The 15,261-nt window shown below is 45.2% G+C and overlaps 1 protein-coding gene across 2 annotated transcripts; it reads left to right on the top strand.

Annotated features, from left to right (window-relative positions):
• Window positions 1-279: 279 nt before the first annotated feature.
• On the top strand, window positions 280-15,260 carry arhgap45b (Rho GTPase activating protein 45b). Of its 2 annotated transcripts, none has more exons than XM_070831716.1 (24): window positions 280-596; window positions 1,721-1,970; window positions 2,948-3,130; window positions 5,433-5,576; window positions 5,802-5,886; window positions 6,983-7,055; window positions 7,298-7,373; window positions 7,809-7,940; window positions 8,228-8,289; window positions 8,618-8,728; window positions 8,836-8,916; window positions 9,042-9,209; window positions 9,370-9,507; window positions 9,609-9,805; window positions 10,786-10,907; window positions 11,012-11,098; window positions 11,257-11,358; window positions 11,534-11,697; window positions 11,792-11,980; window positions 12,075-12,212; window positions 12,796-13,064; window positions 13,161-13,398; window positions 13,993-14,098; window positions 14,336-15,260. In XM_070831716.1, exons 1-24 carry the CDS (start codon window positions 315-317, stop codon window positions 14,785-14,787), a joined length of 3,849 nt encoding a protein of 1,282 aa, XP_070687817.1. In that variant the 5' UTR covers window positions 280-314; the 3' UTR covers window positions 14,788-15,260. The 2 variants fall into 2 exon arrangements, with proteins under 2 accessions (XP_070687817.1, XP_070687819.1); XM_070831718.1 differs by lacking the exon at window positions 280-596 and adding an exon at window positions 1,094-1,237.
• Window position 15,261: the final 1 nt, after the last annotated feature.

The following is a 15,261-nucleotide window of genomic DNA, read 5'->3' as shown; positions in this document are numbered from 1 at the left end:
TGCGTCAGGATGAACTGATTACTGTGAATTTGAACGAGGCAACAGTCCGTTTGGGTTGCGTCAGGACGCAGTTAATCCTCCTTTCAAGCCTGAGTTTATGATCAACTTTGAGTTGTAGGATATAGTTTAGTTATTAGTGTTATTTAAACAGAAATAATCCTCCCTTAAAACTCTGTGTGAAGGCCGTGTTTGGCTCGTGCGTCTCTCCCCCTCCCCTTGAGGAAACCGAAGGTGCGCGCAGAGCGGATGCCGCGAGCGCAGAGACAGTTTGCGGTGAGCTGTCTGTCTCTCTGTCAGTGAGCCTGCGCGGCTCGATGTGCGACAGCGGGAGGAGGAAGACAGACAGACAGTTACCGTGGCTGAAGGTCGGCCTGGATGGAACCGAGCTCCCGCTGAGCACGAGCGGCAGAGCACCCAAGTGGCGAGTCGGGGGGTGGGTGGGGGGGCTGTGCGTAAAACTCAAAGAGGTCGGGATGGACGGCAAAGGCACGCTCAAGATGTTCACCAGGAAGAAACGGGAACTGATTAAGACGCCATCCATCTCGAAGAAGAGCCGAGCAGGAAGCCCCGGGCCGCATAGCAGCGCCCCATCGTCTGTGAGTAGCGCATCACTTCTGGTGTGTGTGTGTGTGTGTGTGTGTGTGTGTGTGTGTGTGTGTGTGTCTGTGTGTGTGTGTGTGTGTGTGTCTGTGTGTGTGTGTGTGGTGTCAGATGACCTTCAGCTGGAGGGGACAGGCTGCAGACAGGGCTCCGGTCAAGGGATGATTGTGTGTGTGGAGGCTACTGACAGCAGATATAAGTTTTGTTTTGTCTTGTGACTGTGTGTGTGTGTGTGTGTGTGTGTGTGTGTGTGTGTGGTCTAGCTGTGTGAAACTGTGAAATTATGGTGCAGTGTGTCAGAGCTTCGTGTTCAGATGCTTGACTGCACACTGACTCATATCTTTTTCATAGGAAATATTTCACATGTGGATTTTTTTTAAATTTTTTTTTTACTCCTAAACCAGTAGCAGCGTGCAGCGTGTGAGTGAGTGAGTGCTTTTGCAAGATTAGTTTCAAAAGTTGACTTGTTCCTGGTTAGAATGGGGACTGAGCTGTAGGGGGAAGGAGCATGCTGAAACGTGGGGGTAAAAGCAGCTACAACCCTTACTCTACGGGTCAGAGAGTTAAGAAAGCTGAGTCGAAAGGCAAGAACAGACTGGACATTCTGCCCAACAAGCACAACGTGTGGCTCAAGCAGGTATGTTGGCGGCCGTGTGAAGGGATGCTTTCCTGTTTCTTATTTGTACTCTTTGTAGTAGTGAGCAAGGACGTATCTGTTGGGCCCCAAAACTGTAAAGCAGTAAGTCTACTGTAAGTGAGGTGAGGTGAGGTGTACTAACCGGGCTGAAAACCCCTTTGGCTATTTTGTAGACATAGGAGAAGGTCATTTCCACCTCTGAAAACATCACTGTTCTTATTCCAAACAGTAAATGTAAATGGCAGGTCTGTGCTCAGTTTGCCACACCCAACAGCAGCTTGGAGTCAGGAAGTGTTGCACAACGCAACACAGGATCTTGTGAAAGTCTTCATATGTGTGTTTACCAACAACAGTGCTGCCGGGTGTAAGGCCACACGGGCAAAGGCGAGTCGTGTTGGCGCCCTCGTGCCATTTTCGGTCAAGCCGGAAAGCATGAGTCACGTGACCATCCTGACCTTTTTCTCTCTTCCTGTCCCCTCTCAGTTGTCCATCCTGCAGGAGCAGCCTCGGAAAGATGCGGGAGATGTCACCCTCTCCTCTTCGCCCTCGTCTTCCTCCTCCTCTTCGACGCTCACCCCGACCTCTGCCGGGCTCCAGGACCCTTCCCTGTCCTGTCCGGGGACGCCCAGCGCCCAGCACAGCAAGCTGGGGGTGATGCAAGGGGTGGGCTGCCCGTCTCCCGTGGCCACCCTGAAGAGGCCGACGGCGCTGAGCAGACACGCCAGCGCTGCAGGTCTGGTCCAAAACATGCAGGACACTTCATCCCCTCGTTGAGTCGATGAAATATGGTCTTCTTAATGCCGTGCACCACATCCACACTTGAGCTGAGACAGAAAGCAAAATGTGGTGAAAGACGACAGAGAGCACAAAATATTCAAAACACTGTCTACTTTCTGAAATGTCTGAAATTTAACAAGCAAGTGAACCCAGAGCAAATGTTGGATTATCTTTTGAATTCACTTCAGTATTGATTTTGTTTTTCAGTCAATTGCATAGTCTCAGAGCTCAAGGTGACATTTTCACGTTGTTCGATTTGTCAAATGGTCTAAAATTCAGAGATTTTGTAATGATAGAAAACGAAAAAAAAAAAAGCAGCAAAGCCTGGCATTCGAAGGAGAAGTTTGGTATTTTGGGAAATACACATATTGACTTTTTGGTGGAGAGATAAATTAGAAGATTGATTCCTCTCATGCCTGCCCATTACTTGGCTTAGCTTAGCATGAAGACTGGAAACGACTGTCCTGGCTCTGTACCCAGGGAACAAAATCTGCTGAGCAGCAGCTTTAGAGCATCTTAATTAACATGCTATATCTGGTTTGTTTAATTTGTACAAATGCCAAAGAGTAAAACAACAATTAACACTTTTACTGGGAGTTAACTGCTGTTTCTTGGCTGGACGTGGTTGTCAGGCAACCAGACTCCAGTTTCTTGACCAAGAAACTTCTCATGAACTCTTTAGAGGAGCTGGTAGGCAGATTTTGTTACCTTTTTAACAGAGACAGGCTACTGTGTTTCTCCCTGTTTCAAGAGTTTTTACTAAGCTAAGCTAAGGCTGTAGCCTCACACATGGGGGTCTTGATCCTCTCAACTACCTCTCTGCCAAAAACTGAAGAAGTGCATTTCCCAAAATGTTGAACTAGTCCTTTTAAATATTCCTGAGAAATCATTTTCACTTAATCACTTGATTTAATTTGTTCTGTGTCTCACCAGGATTCCCGCTGCAGTCGTGGGTGTTCACCAAAGGCCAGGGCAAAGGGGCTTTGACCCCCACCACTCCGTCTGAAGCTCCAGAGAGCACGGCCATCGAGGTCGAGGATATCCCGGCCCTGCTGAGGGACGTGGCTCGTTTCGCCGAGGCTGTGGAGAAGCTGAAGGATGTCGTGCTGGCTGAGGGTAAATACATGAAGGAATTTCACTTTTTTTTTTTTTCTCAAAGTTTAATCTACAAACTTCCACCGGACGCAAATCGGTACACAGACAAACTCACCTGATGAGTGACCTAGAGCCTCTGCATTTTTGCCAGATTACAAGTCACAGAAACACGTCTGAGGACATTTGTTATGGGTTGATTTTGGGTTGAACCTCTGGGAGTGACTCTCAAAACATGGTACTGTGTGTGTGTGTGTGTGTGTGTGTGTGTGTGTGTGTGTCGGCAGTTATGGTTTTCATCTTCCGGCTGCCATGACAGTGTGACATTGTTCCTCCTGCTTTGTGTCATGAACATTTGTAACGCGTTACTTTGCAGACAGAACAATGCTGTTTGGTCTCTGCTTTTCCCCTTTGTTTTGCACGTTTCACTCCATTTTGAAAAGGGCTTTCATCAGTCCTATTCACCGACACATGTGCGTTGCGTGTGTGTGTGTGTGTGTGGGGGGGGGCGGGGGGGTTAAAAAAGGGCGGAGGAACACTGCACAAGCAAGCTAACAAGTGGCTGTGAGCGTCATCTCTCCAAATGAAGGGCTGCTTTTCCGCTGCGCCCACAGAGTCGACCGCACTCTTGTCTCCAGCAGGAAGTCAACTTCTTGTTTACTGCAGCCTCATACACACACTCTTCCTCCTCCAGCGCGATGTAGCGTTGCTTAAAATGGCAGAACACCTGTACTTTCCCGGTGGAGAACATGTTTCCACCTGCAAAAAAAATGTTTGACCTACAAAGTGTAATTGCTTTTTAAATTGAGTTTGAAGGTTTAGTTGGGGTGAAAAAGGCTTTTTTTTTTTTTCTTTTTAAGACCAGAGTTCTGTGGTTCAGAGACAGACAGAGCTTTGTTTATAGGCCTTTCTGTCTGCCATAATCTGGCTCTGTTCTGTCATGTTCTCCACCCAGAGTGAGCTTTCTAAACAGGAAGCCATGATGGATAGCCTCTGACAGAAGAGCCTCGTCCACACTTCCTCCTCTGATAGGCTGGCTGCATTGCCTTGACATGACGCCTCCTCTTCTTAATCAGCAGCACAATCAGAGTTTTAGTCCCGTCTCTTCTCTACTGCGACGCAGCTCGCCACTTAATCTGGATCTCCTTGCAGCTGCTGGGTGCCACTTTATTTCTGAGAGTGAGGCGATTTGTTCTCATGAGCTGCAGAAAGCAGATGCAACACTGCACAAGAATTAGTTTCTAATCTTGCAAAACAAAAGCTAAAGACCACATCCTCTCTGGCACAATGTTCAGGTCACTCTGTTCTTGTCTGCTATTCTGACACACATTTGCAGTGTGAGGATCGACTGCCCTCTGGCCTCCTCCCTCAGCCAAACTTCCTCGATTAGAAACACATAACGCAGAGAAATATGAGGTTGCAGCATGAAACCAGTGTGCGTGTATGTGTGCGTTAGGTGGAAATGAGGATGGCGGCTGCAAATGTGTCACCAGTGACCTCAAAGCAGAGGAGCGCACGCTACGTACCTCGACCTGACCTGTCTGACACTCTGACATTATCACCATCCTAACTGTCTGTGCCCAGACTGTCCGTCTGTCTGCCGCCTCCATCCGCTGTGGAAAACATCAGAAACACTGACTGTAGAAACTTATAGCAATAGTTTGCAAGTGAATAAGCTTTTTCCCCAAAATGGCAAAGAGTTAGAAGAGAAGATCTATACGATGAAAATGATATCTTGCTTGTTTTAATTTGCACTACAACCCAATTGTAAGCATCGGTGAGTTATGGCATCTCTGCTGGCTGCCTGGGAAGAATGTCCTAAAATGTCGAACTACTCCTTTTAAAGCAGGGTGAAAAATTCACGTTTTACTTTACCTTAATTTTGGTCCAACATTACCATCTAGTTGTAATGCATTCGTCAACATGGACTCACTGATGCATTCAAGAACAATCTGTGATCATGAGAATCAAAAATTATCACCAGCCTCATTTATTATTTTTTTTCCACTAGTCGACTTTGAAGCAGCCTTGAAGTCACCACAGAGGAGCGATTTAACAATGGTTCCTGTTTACAGGTGCATCATCAAACAAAGCACAAGTGCTTGTTGTCATGGGTGGAACAAGACTCAAGTCTCTGCACATCAATGTTCACACTGTATCAGCCATTTTAAGTGTGAATTCCTTGTAGTTTATGGGATGAAGCATCCAGAACCAGTGGTGTGGTCTTTTAATTGTGCGTTCAGTTATTCATGTGTTACTCTCGCTGCTCTTCTCACGGTCTCCCTCCTCCTTCTCCAAATATACCTTCCTCCTTCCTCTCCTCCAGGTAAGAAGGAGAGTCAGCGGCCCGTGGCTCACGAGTGTTTGGGGGAGGTCCTGCGCGTGCTGCGTCAGGTCATCAACACCTACCCTCTGCTCAACACTGTGGAGATCCTCACCGCTGCCGGCAAGCTCATATCCAAGGTCAAAGGTCAGTGAGCTGTGATCAGCCATGAACGGACATGTAAATGGGCACCAAGTACAAGAACACTGTTAGAAATGTTGATGACATGAGATTTAATCCTCCTTTGGTAATACTGCAAACTAGACGTTTAGTCTGCTGTCACTGGTGTGCAGGTGTGTACGTTCATTCGGTCAGCAACAGATTTCAAAACAAAACTGAAACCTAAACACATGCATGGTTGCGATTTTTCAGGCTTCCACTATGAGGCCTGTAACGAGGCAGACAAAATGGACTTTGAGAGGGCAATTGAAACTATCGCAGTCGCTTTTAGCAGCAAGTGAGTATCTGATACACCTTCACAATATGTCTGATTATTAAATGTAACCCTATGGTGATCACTACTAGTATTAAAGACTGTATTAGAATGATGGTGGGGCAGGTACCAGTGTATCTATAATGGTGTTTAAACAGGTGTTACAGTGTGTGTGTGTGTGTGTGTGTGTGTGTGTGTGTTGATGCGTACAATGTAGCCTGTTGTTAGGAATTGGAGAGAGAAGTGCAGTGATGGTGACACATTTGCATGAGGCTGAGCTGAAAACAGGAAGTGGTTTTAGTTTTCTTCCACCGTACGACACAAAACCAAAACTTGAAAATGCTGTTGACTACCTGGCTGCTAAATGAACAGATTGCTACAGAACGGGGAGGAAAGAAATCAGGAGAACATGCTTTTAATTTTAGACCAAACTGATTATTAAATGTGGCTACTCTGAAGTCACCAAATCATTTCATAAATCATAAATGTTTTTTCCAGGATTAATGTTGTTTTACCTGGAAAGTCTCTGAAAATATCTTGATGATTCAAAGTAATCTCTAGTAGTGTAGAGTAGTAGAGTTTTTGCCAGTTTTATGTGTAATTTGGGGTAATGGTACACCAAGGGTTTATCACATGTTAGTCTGTGCCATTTCAGGATTTAGACATGGGTCACAGCTTTAGGAGGAAGTGAGCTGGCAGAGTTCAGTTGATCTGCCTGTCGAATCTGTTTCCTCATTCTGTCCTCCACTCTTCCCCTGTTTGACTCCTTTTCTGTCAGGGAGAGAAATGCACCAAGATGCAGATGCCTCTGTTCTGTTAACGTTCACTAAATTAATCGAAATGCGACCTGCCAAAAAGGGTTTTCCTCGAGTGTGTTGAAAAAGTTCTTAAAAAAAAACATAGCTACAGTATGAAGGTTGGAGAAAAGAATCATCAATGGCAGACAAAAGTAACTTAACTTAAATTAAATTCCTCTTTTTTCCTTCATTTTTAAAATCTGGTCTACCCACTCAAGTTTTTACACTGCGGTCTCTCCTCACATTCGTATCATGTTTACAGTTTATTTTTGTCTCTGTCATATTTGCCAGTGTGAATGTGTCTTTGTTGTGCCTCTCCTCAGTGTGTCTGAGCTGCTGATGGGAGAGGTGGACAGCAGCACGTTGCTCTCCCTGCTGCCCACAGAGAAGAGCAAGGTGAGTTTTCACAGAGCTACCCCCATTTTACATCTGCCAATTAAGCATTAAAAAAAGGGGGGGGGGGGGTGTTATCCAACACAGAGCTAGTCAGTAACTGTCAAATCAAATCTCACCGTACAAATAGTGAAACAGATTCCCCCTCCCAACTTTGTACTGGATGACGGGGAGGTGGAATCCCTGAGGCGATGATGAGTCTCCATCTGTGTTTGTCAGTAATGATTCGTCTTTATGTTGTGCAGTCGATGGAGAACTTGTACACCGCGTCAGGCCAGGGAGCAGACGGGGGTGCGTTCAGGAGCGACCTGCAGGAAATGGGTACACTCCTCTGCTCACACTCCCTCACGGCTGCCAGTTGTGATACTCTTGCCCCTCCTGTCCTTCCGTTCAGCCTCATTTTGTCTTGTGAAAATGCTACTTTTTCATATGTCTGAGGACTCTGTCATTATTTACATTAGAAAGTAACAAGCTGGTACACTGAGAGACAGCTGCTGCAGCTGCACAAGTACAGTCTGTCCAAAAAAGTCATTGAAAATGACAATAAACCTCAGTGATTTTAAAAGTGAGCTAAAAGATTATCGCCAAAATAAAAGACAGGATGTTTGGAGATTATCACTTTAGCTCTGAATCTTCACACCTCAGCGGCAAACATTTGTCTCCCGCAAATCGTAATCTGCAAAAACTGTATGTTGCCATGACAACTGCGTTAGTTCCTGTGCAGTGACTTGTGTTTGTGTGTGTGCTGTCATGCAGGCCGAGTTGAGGAAGTGGATGTGATCCTGCAGCGCAGTGAGGGAGGGGTGGACTCCGCTCTGCTCTACGCCAAAACCATTTCCAAGTACATGAAGGACCTGATGAGCTACGTGGAGAAGAGAACTTCCCTGGGTAAGCGGGAACGGCAAGGATTTAGCAGATTAAGCAAACTGTCAATCAACAAAACATTAATTGATAATAATGTAATTTATGCAGTAAAAACGCATGATTTGCCTGCTAAGCTCGCTAAACTTTAGCAAATTGTGATGGTATTTGTAATTTCTTTCATTCTATTAATTAGATAAATTGTGAATAGATATAGATTAATCAGTGAGTAGGATAATGAATAATTCCAGCCTTGGTAAGTGAGCCACTGTAGAAAATTACAATTGACCATCTCTTTTCCTCTGTTTTACCAGAAACCGAGTTCTCCAAAGGCCTCCAGAGATTATACCAGTCCTGCAAACACAGCATAACACATGTAAACCTCATTTATGTCCCCTCTGAATATCTCTCACTGGTTATCTGTGATGCTGAATGTTAAAAACTTTAGAACCAAGTACAATATACAAGGAACTAGTTTTAATGCTGAGTGTCAACATACAACCAAATATAAAACAAGACAGTATAATAGTGTATCGATAAGTACAAGAGCCTGGGTTATGTACACAGCAGAGATGCAAGAGTGTGTAAGGGGTAAGGGTGTGTGTGTGTGTATGTGTGTCTCAAAGCCACTTCTGGCACAGTAATATCTTTATTTTGATGCATCTAACCTTGTCTTTCTGTGTCTCTGTGTTTGTCCACTCCAGCCCCACATGCCCCTCTTCTCTATCTACTCTCTGGCTCTGGAGCAGGACCAGGAGCAGAGTGTGGGGCTGCAGCAGGCCAACACCACCCTGCACACCCAGACCTTCATCCAGGTACACTTGACTTAATCTAGGATCAGCCTGTCATGCTGCTGCTAATACTGGAGTGTTTTTGCCCCTCTGGATATTGTGTATATCTGTGCGTGTGTCTGTCTGTGCAGCCTCTGGTGCACCGAAAACAGGAGCACGAAAAGAGACGAAAGGAGATCAAGGAACAGTGGATTCGAGCTAAGAGAAAACTGGTACGATCTCCTGCTTTGTACGTGCGAGCACGCACGTAGCAGTAAACAGTTTTATTCGTCCTCCGGGAATCGTCAGTAACAGTCGGAGACTTGAGAGGAGCAAAAATGATCTCTGGTTGTTTTAGATGGAGTGTGAGGTGAACCTGCGGAAGGCCAAGCAAGCCTACATGGTCCGCTGCGAGGAGTACGACAAGGCCAAAACAGCAGCCAGTCGAGCTGAGGAAGAAGGAGGAGGCTCTACGGCAAAGTCTCTGGAGAAGAAGAAGCGATTAGAGGAAGAAGCTCGCAACAAGGTTCTTGTCAATAACTTTTTCATTTCTGTATCTGTTGTTTCATGACTATCACTGTGGAATGAAAAATGATCGTCATAACAACTGGCACTTTCGTCTCTGTGTACTAATCTGATCGATTAAAACAGAACACAGGAAATAAACTGATAGTGTCTGTGTGCAGGCGGATGAGGCGGAGGCCACCTACCGGACATGTATAGCAGACGCCATCACACAGCAGCATGAGCTGGAGCACACAAAGGTCACGGTGCTGAGACAACTGCAGGACATCGTCAAACAGAGCGACCAGACCCTTCGCTCGGTCAGAACAAACACACACACACACACACACACGATCTCCTAACTTTTCTCAGCTTGAGCAGTGATCCCTGAGCCTTTTTGTTGTAACTCCTCCTGCACCAGGCGACCATCTCGTACTACCAGCTCATGCACATGCAGACGGTAGCCTTGCCGGTGCACTACCAGACTCTGTGTGAGAGCAGTAAGCTGTACGACCCGGGCCAGCAGTACGCCGCCCACGTGCGAGACCTGCAGCTGCCAGAGCAGCCGATTGTTCACTACACATTTGAGAACTACTCTCCTTCCAGCTCATCATCACAGTAAGAGCTTCAATCAGAGCCACAGTTATTCAGGCTTTCAACTGAAACCTTAAAGAAACACTTAAAAGATTATAAGAGATTTGCTTAATTGCCTTCTTGCTGAGGGTTATCTGAGAACGTTTATCACTACCACGCCTGTTCAGTGAAGCTACAGCCAGCAGCTGGTTAGCCTAGTTTAGCATAAAGACTGAAAACCGGGGGAAACGACTAGTCTAGCTCCATCCAAAGGTAAGCCGATCCACAGCTCTGAAGGTCATTAATTAACCTCATCAACAGCATGTTCCTGGGGTCTGCTGGTTACCAAGCATAGGCCATGTATTAAACTATATAGTCCACTATACAGTGAGTTTTCCATTCTGTAGAGCTCTCTGAATGTATAGTGAGAATTATTATACCTTTTTATACAGTGGACTCAAAGTATCCCACAATGCATCATGAAATGTAGAGTACAACAGATGGTCACTAACAAGCACTATATCATCATGTGAAAGAAAAAGGCAGACAGATGTAATAAACAGTACAGAGAAAAGGACCCGGCCAGTGTCTGAAATCTTTTTTCATGTTGCCGATGAGCTCACAGTACTATAGTCCTCTGCACAGACCTCCTGAGATGGTGAATGATTTTGGACACAATTGTAGTTCGGTACATAAAAGCACAGGTTTTTACAGTATGTTTTGTACAGATTAAACAAACCAGACATAACTCATTACTTGAGCTTCAGAAGTGCTGGTAGGAAGATTTTTGTTACCTTTGGACAGAGCCAGGCTAACAGTTTTCCCCATTCCCAGCATTCGTGCTAAGCTAAGCTAACTGTCTGCTGGCTGTAGCTCAACATTTACCGTACACACACGAGACTGGTATCAGTCTTCTCATCCAACTCATGGCAAAAAAACCAATCCACATGTTTCCCAAAAACTATTCCTGTAAACAATTTAGAGGAAAATTTTATAAATCGTCTCACAATGTTACATTTTTGCAGCCACGGCCACAGACAAAGGAATGACAGTTTCAACACAGAGCCGACCAGCCACGCTGACAGTCCTGCAACTAGTGTGGACGCAGCACCTGCAGACAACAGAGACACAGAGGCTCACCGCAAGAGTAAGTGATGGCTGCTGCTGCTGTGCTCCAGACAAGTGGACAAATGGATCCATCTTTTTTTTTTTTTTTTAACAGAGTGTACCCATATTTTTTGTTCTCCCCAGGGCAGGGCCACAAGTCATGGGGTTCAACAGTGAGCGATGACTCTGTTGGAGGAGATGGAGGCCTAGAGTCTCCTACTGCCAGCACAAGTGAGTAAGAACTCAGGGTCGTCGCAGTAACGTACACCAGAATGTCTCATTCATAAATGACAATAATGGGAAATGTCGTCTTTTTTTTTTTTTTTTCTCCTCACAGTATTTATGAATGTCTTTACATGTAACACATTCAAACTGCACATTTTTTCCAGATGACATTAGTAAGATTGCTCGGACGTCATCCACTGGAACAATGTCGTCCAATGAGGATGCAGATGAGAAAGACGGGAATGTGACCTCATTTGAAACTCAAAGTAAGATTTTCACATCGTCCTCTTCATAACATGGCCAGACGGGGATAAACTCCTTGAGATGTATCATCTTGTTTTCAAGGGGGTCCTAATATTACTTTTTGAATTTGAATTGCCCACTGTTAATCTTGTGAGTTTCCTGGTGTGTGTATGATGTGGGTCTTTCTGATGTCTTCAGATATCAACGGCATGGATCCCGATGTGGTGGTGTCCACCAGACCTTTCCGTAACATTGGCCTGTCCAAAGCGGCCCAAACCCACCGACTGAGGAAGCTACGGACTCCTGCAAAGTGCCGCGAGTGTGACAGCTATGTTTACTTCCAGGGGGCCGAGTGTGAGGAGGTGAGTCCCTCAGAGACTGCAGAAAGAGACTCGTATCCTGAGATGATTGGATCATGTTTCCACAGAGTCAGCGCCTTCTTCTCTGTCCTCACAGTGTTTCCTGGCGTGTCACAAACGCTGTCTGGAGACTCTGGCCATCCAGTGTGGCCACAAGAAGCTGCAGGGCCGCCTGCAGCTGTTTGGCAGGGACTTCTCTCAGGTAGCCAGCTGTGCCAGTGACGGCATCCCCTTCATCATCACCAAGTGTATCTCCGAGATAGAGAGACGGGCGCTCAAGATGAAGGTGAGACAGTGCGTTTATATTTGTGTTTAAGTGAGTGCTGTATGTCCGAATCTTTGCCCTCAAGAACACAGATGTACCTTTTTTTTTTTCTCAGGGCATCTACAGGGTGAACGGGGTGAAGACTCGCGTGGAGAAGCTTTGTCAGGCCTTTGAGAATGGCAAGGAGTTGGTAGAGCTGTCCCAGTGTTCACCACATGACATTAGCAACGTCCTCAAGCTTTACCTCAGACAGGTACAAATCGGAACAAGCCATGGGTAAAATACAGTACGCCAGTAGGCATCTAGTAAACAAGTATACCTGATTAAAGTTGTTCATTAGTATCAGTTTCAGTCTAGTAATACAATGGTCTGATTATAGTATATTATATCAGATTTAAAGTTGGTTTCCTTTTTTCTTTCTAAATTGAAAAATTAACGTCAATCATTTCATCCATTGATACAAAACAGACTCAAAAAATGTGCAAATCAGTCCAACAAGTAAACACAATTAATGAAAAGCAGACTTATGGAACCCCTTAAGTCCTCAAAGATTATATTTTATCTTGTGCTCAAAAGATAATATCTAATGTAAAATGTATATAATATAAAATTATCTTTCAGGCTTTGTGGGCTCCTAATAAAGTGTTACTAAATCTGTAAATAAATTTGATAGCCAAATTCACATATGGTTTGGGAAAAAAAAGTTAAAAAAAAATAGGTTTGATTTAAATATACTTGGTCAAAATGAAAAAAATTAGCTCTGTACTCATTTGCAAGGCTCTCTTGCTCCATGTGTGTTCATGCATAATTCAGCTGGTCTAACCATTTCCCCCCAGCTGCCAGAGCCCATCATGCCGTTCCGCCTGTACAACAGTCTGATGGGTTTGGCCAAGGAGAGTCTGCAGGGTGAAGCAGACGCACCAGAGGGACAGGAGGAGCCGAGCAGTGTTAGCACAGCAGGGGCCAAGGGGCCAGAGCTGGTGGATCTGGGCCCTGACTCCGACCCAGAGGTCCTGGTTATGGTGGAAAAGCTGAAAGAGCTTCTGAAGGACCTGCACAAGGCCAATGTCGCCACGCTGCGATACATTATTCGCCATCTCCGGAGGTCAGTCATTTAAAAACAACAAAAAAAGAGGCCAGGTCCCGTTGAATTGAGTGCACCCATTTATTCTCCATCCTTCCACTGTCTTCCTCCTTCCAGGATTGCAGAGCTAGAGGAAGATAACAAGATGAGTGCCAGTAACTTGGGTATTGTGTTTGGTCCCTCCCTGATGCGTCCCCGTCCAACTGGGGCCACGATATCCCTGTCCTCTTTGGTTGATTACCCACACCAGGCCCGCATCGTGGAGGCCCTCATAGTTTTCTACTCAACCATCTTCCAGTCTAAAACCTCTCAGTCCCACAAAACCTGCCGCTCTGCTTCCATCTCCACTCAGCAGGTACGATTCCCTGTGTAGTGACGGTGGATATTCATCTCTAGCATTTGTAGCAGATGTTATATCTTAACATTTCATGATACTAACTAATAAAGTGGCTGATAAGTGTATATTATCCTGTGTATCAATTAATGTGCTTAAAATTGATTCTAGCATGTTTAACATTTCCATCAGACTCAGCTGCACTTTGTTTAGTTCTAATTGGCAAATCTTATAAACTAAGATGGTGAACCACGTAACCATTATTCCATTATTCCTTCTTTTTATCAGAAGAAGGCCCTTCAGAGTTCTCAGTTGGCAAATATCAGAGTAAAACAGGTTGCATAGAGAAGCTGCCAGTAATTTATGTGCAGGAACAAAGCTTTGGTGTAACTCTTCCTGTGGAAGGGCAAGAAGCAAAATACAGAAGCACTGAAATGTCAGCACATCCATTTCCCCATCCAGAGTCGAGGCCTAATGTTTAGTCTTTCTTTTGAATACAGCTCTTCCCCCTGATTTTCATGTTTCATATACTATCAGTAATAATAAGAGGCCAAAGCAAAACTTTCACATTGTTTTTCATGATAATGAGCTCATCTCCTCCCCCTCCTGGTTCAGGGTAGTACTGCAGATGACAAGATGGAGAGTTCTGCTGATGGAGAGGAGGACGGAGGCACAGAGGAGCAGAATAAACCAGAGTCTGACAAGATGGAGGAAGGATGTGGTACGTTTTTATAAAGCTTAGATAACCTAATGCCGTCGTAAATATAAATGAACTAACTTCCCCTTGAAGAGTATAAATCAAACGTTGCCGTAGCTCCCATTGAAGTCATGGTATTCTTAAAGTGGGCAGAATAACTTTTATCACTTCTGAAAATTCTCTCTCAAATTTGGCCTCAGTGGTGCAAAACTCATTGCTGTTAAACACTGTGTAACCACTGGACTCTTAATCTCCTTTCAGGAAGTTCTTTAGGGTCGCTGGGGTCCAGTGAGCAGCTCCCTGACTCCGACTCAGAGCTGGACGAGAGCGTCCAGAGGACCTGCAGACTGGAGAAGCAGGAGAGTGAGGTGAGCATGGACGACGACCAGCTGAGCTACAGGGACAGTCTGGACCTGTCCAGCCAGTCTGCAACCCACACCGACCCTGAACAGGACGCGGATCAGGACCATGACAACGCAGAAACGGCCGATCCCCCTGATCCACCTGCCCTGCCAGACAACGGACCCCCAGACGACGACACAGCAGCAGAGCAGGACCTGAGTGCCTCCCTGGCTGAGCTCAACGTGAACCAGTCCAACAACAACTACCCATGCTCCCCTGTTTTAAGCCTGTCGGGGCTTCCACTGGCGCGTCTGTGTGGAAAGAAATTACCCCTGACCAGAAACCGGGACAGCGAGCCTGAGTTTGTCTGATATCATTATCAAAATCATTGTGTGAAGTCTGTCTGAGTTGAGTGACAGGAACCTGATTTTATACATTAAAATCCAGCGAAACCTACACCTGAGGGGGCTATTGTGTTGTGTATATCAAGATTAAAGTTGTTAATCTGTGTAGGTCTTCTTGTATTTAAACCTCTGCACGCTTACTGCGATTTGAAGCAATTACTACTGTCATTTTAAGCAGTTTTACTCAAATGATTAAAAATGCCTTTGCCAGTCTGTATTTCAAGTAAATCATTGCTCTTACAAGCTTAAGGGAAATGGGTAGCCTGTCACATTAGAGCGTGTGCAAAATTTCCAAGCAAATTCCCTTTTTAAAGTGCTGCTGGTTTTGTTTCAGCACTAAAATTTTAAAAAATAAATGTAGTTGTTTCCAATAAATGTTACCTGTATTGCCTTGTTCTGAATGTTTGATCTATTTTAATAAACATTTTATTTTAAAGTCAC

Source organism: Pempheris klunzingeri, chromosome 6 (genome assembly GCF_042242105.1).
Source record: "Pempheris klunzingeri isolate RE-2024b chromosome 6, fPemKlu1.hap1, whole genome shotgun sequence".
Classification (NCBI taxonomy): Eukaryota; Metazoa; Chordata; class Actinopteri; order Acropomatiformes; family Pempheridae; genus Pempheris; species Pempheris klunzingeri.
Note: the sequence above shows the minus strand (reverse complement) of the source record. Positions and strands in the feature narration are given on the sequence as shown.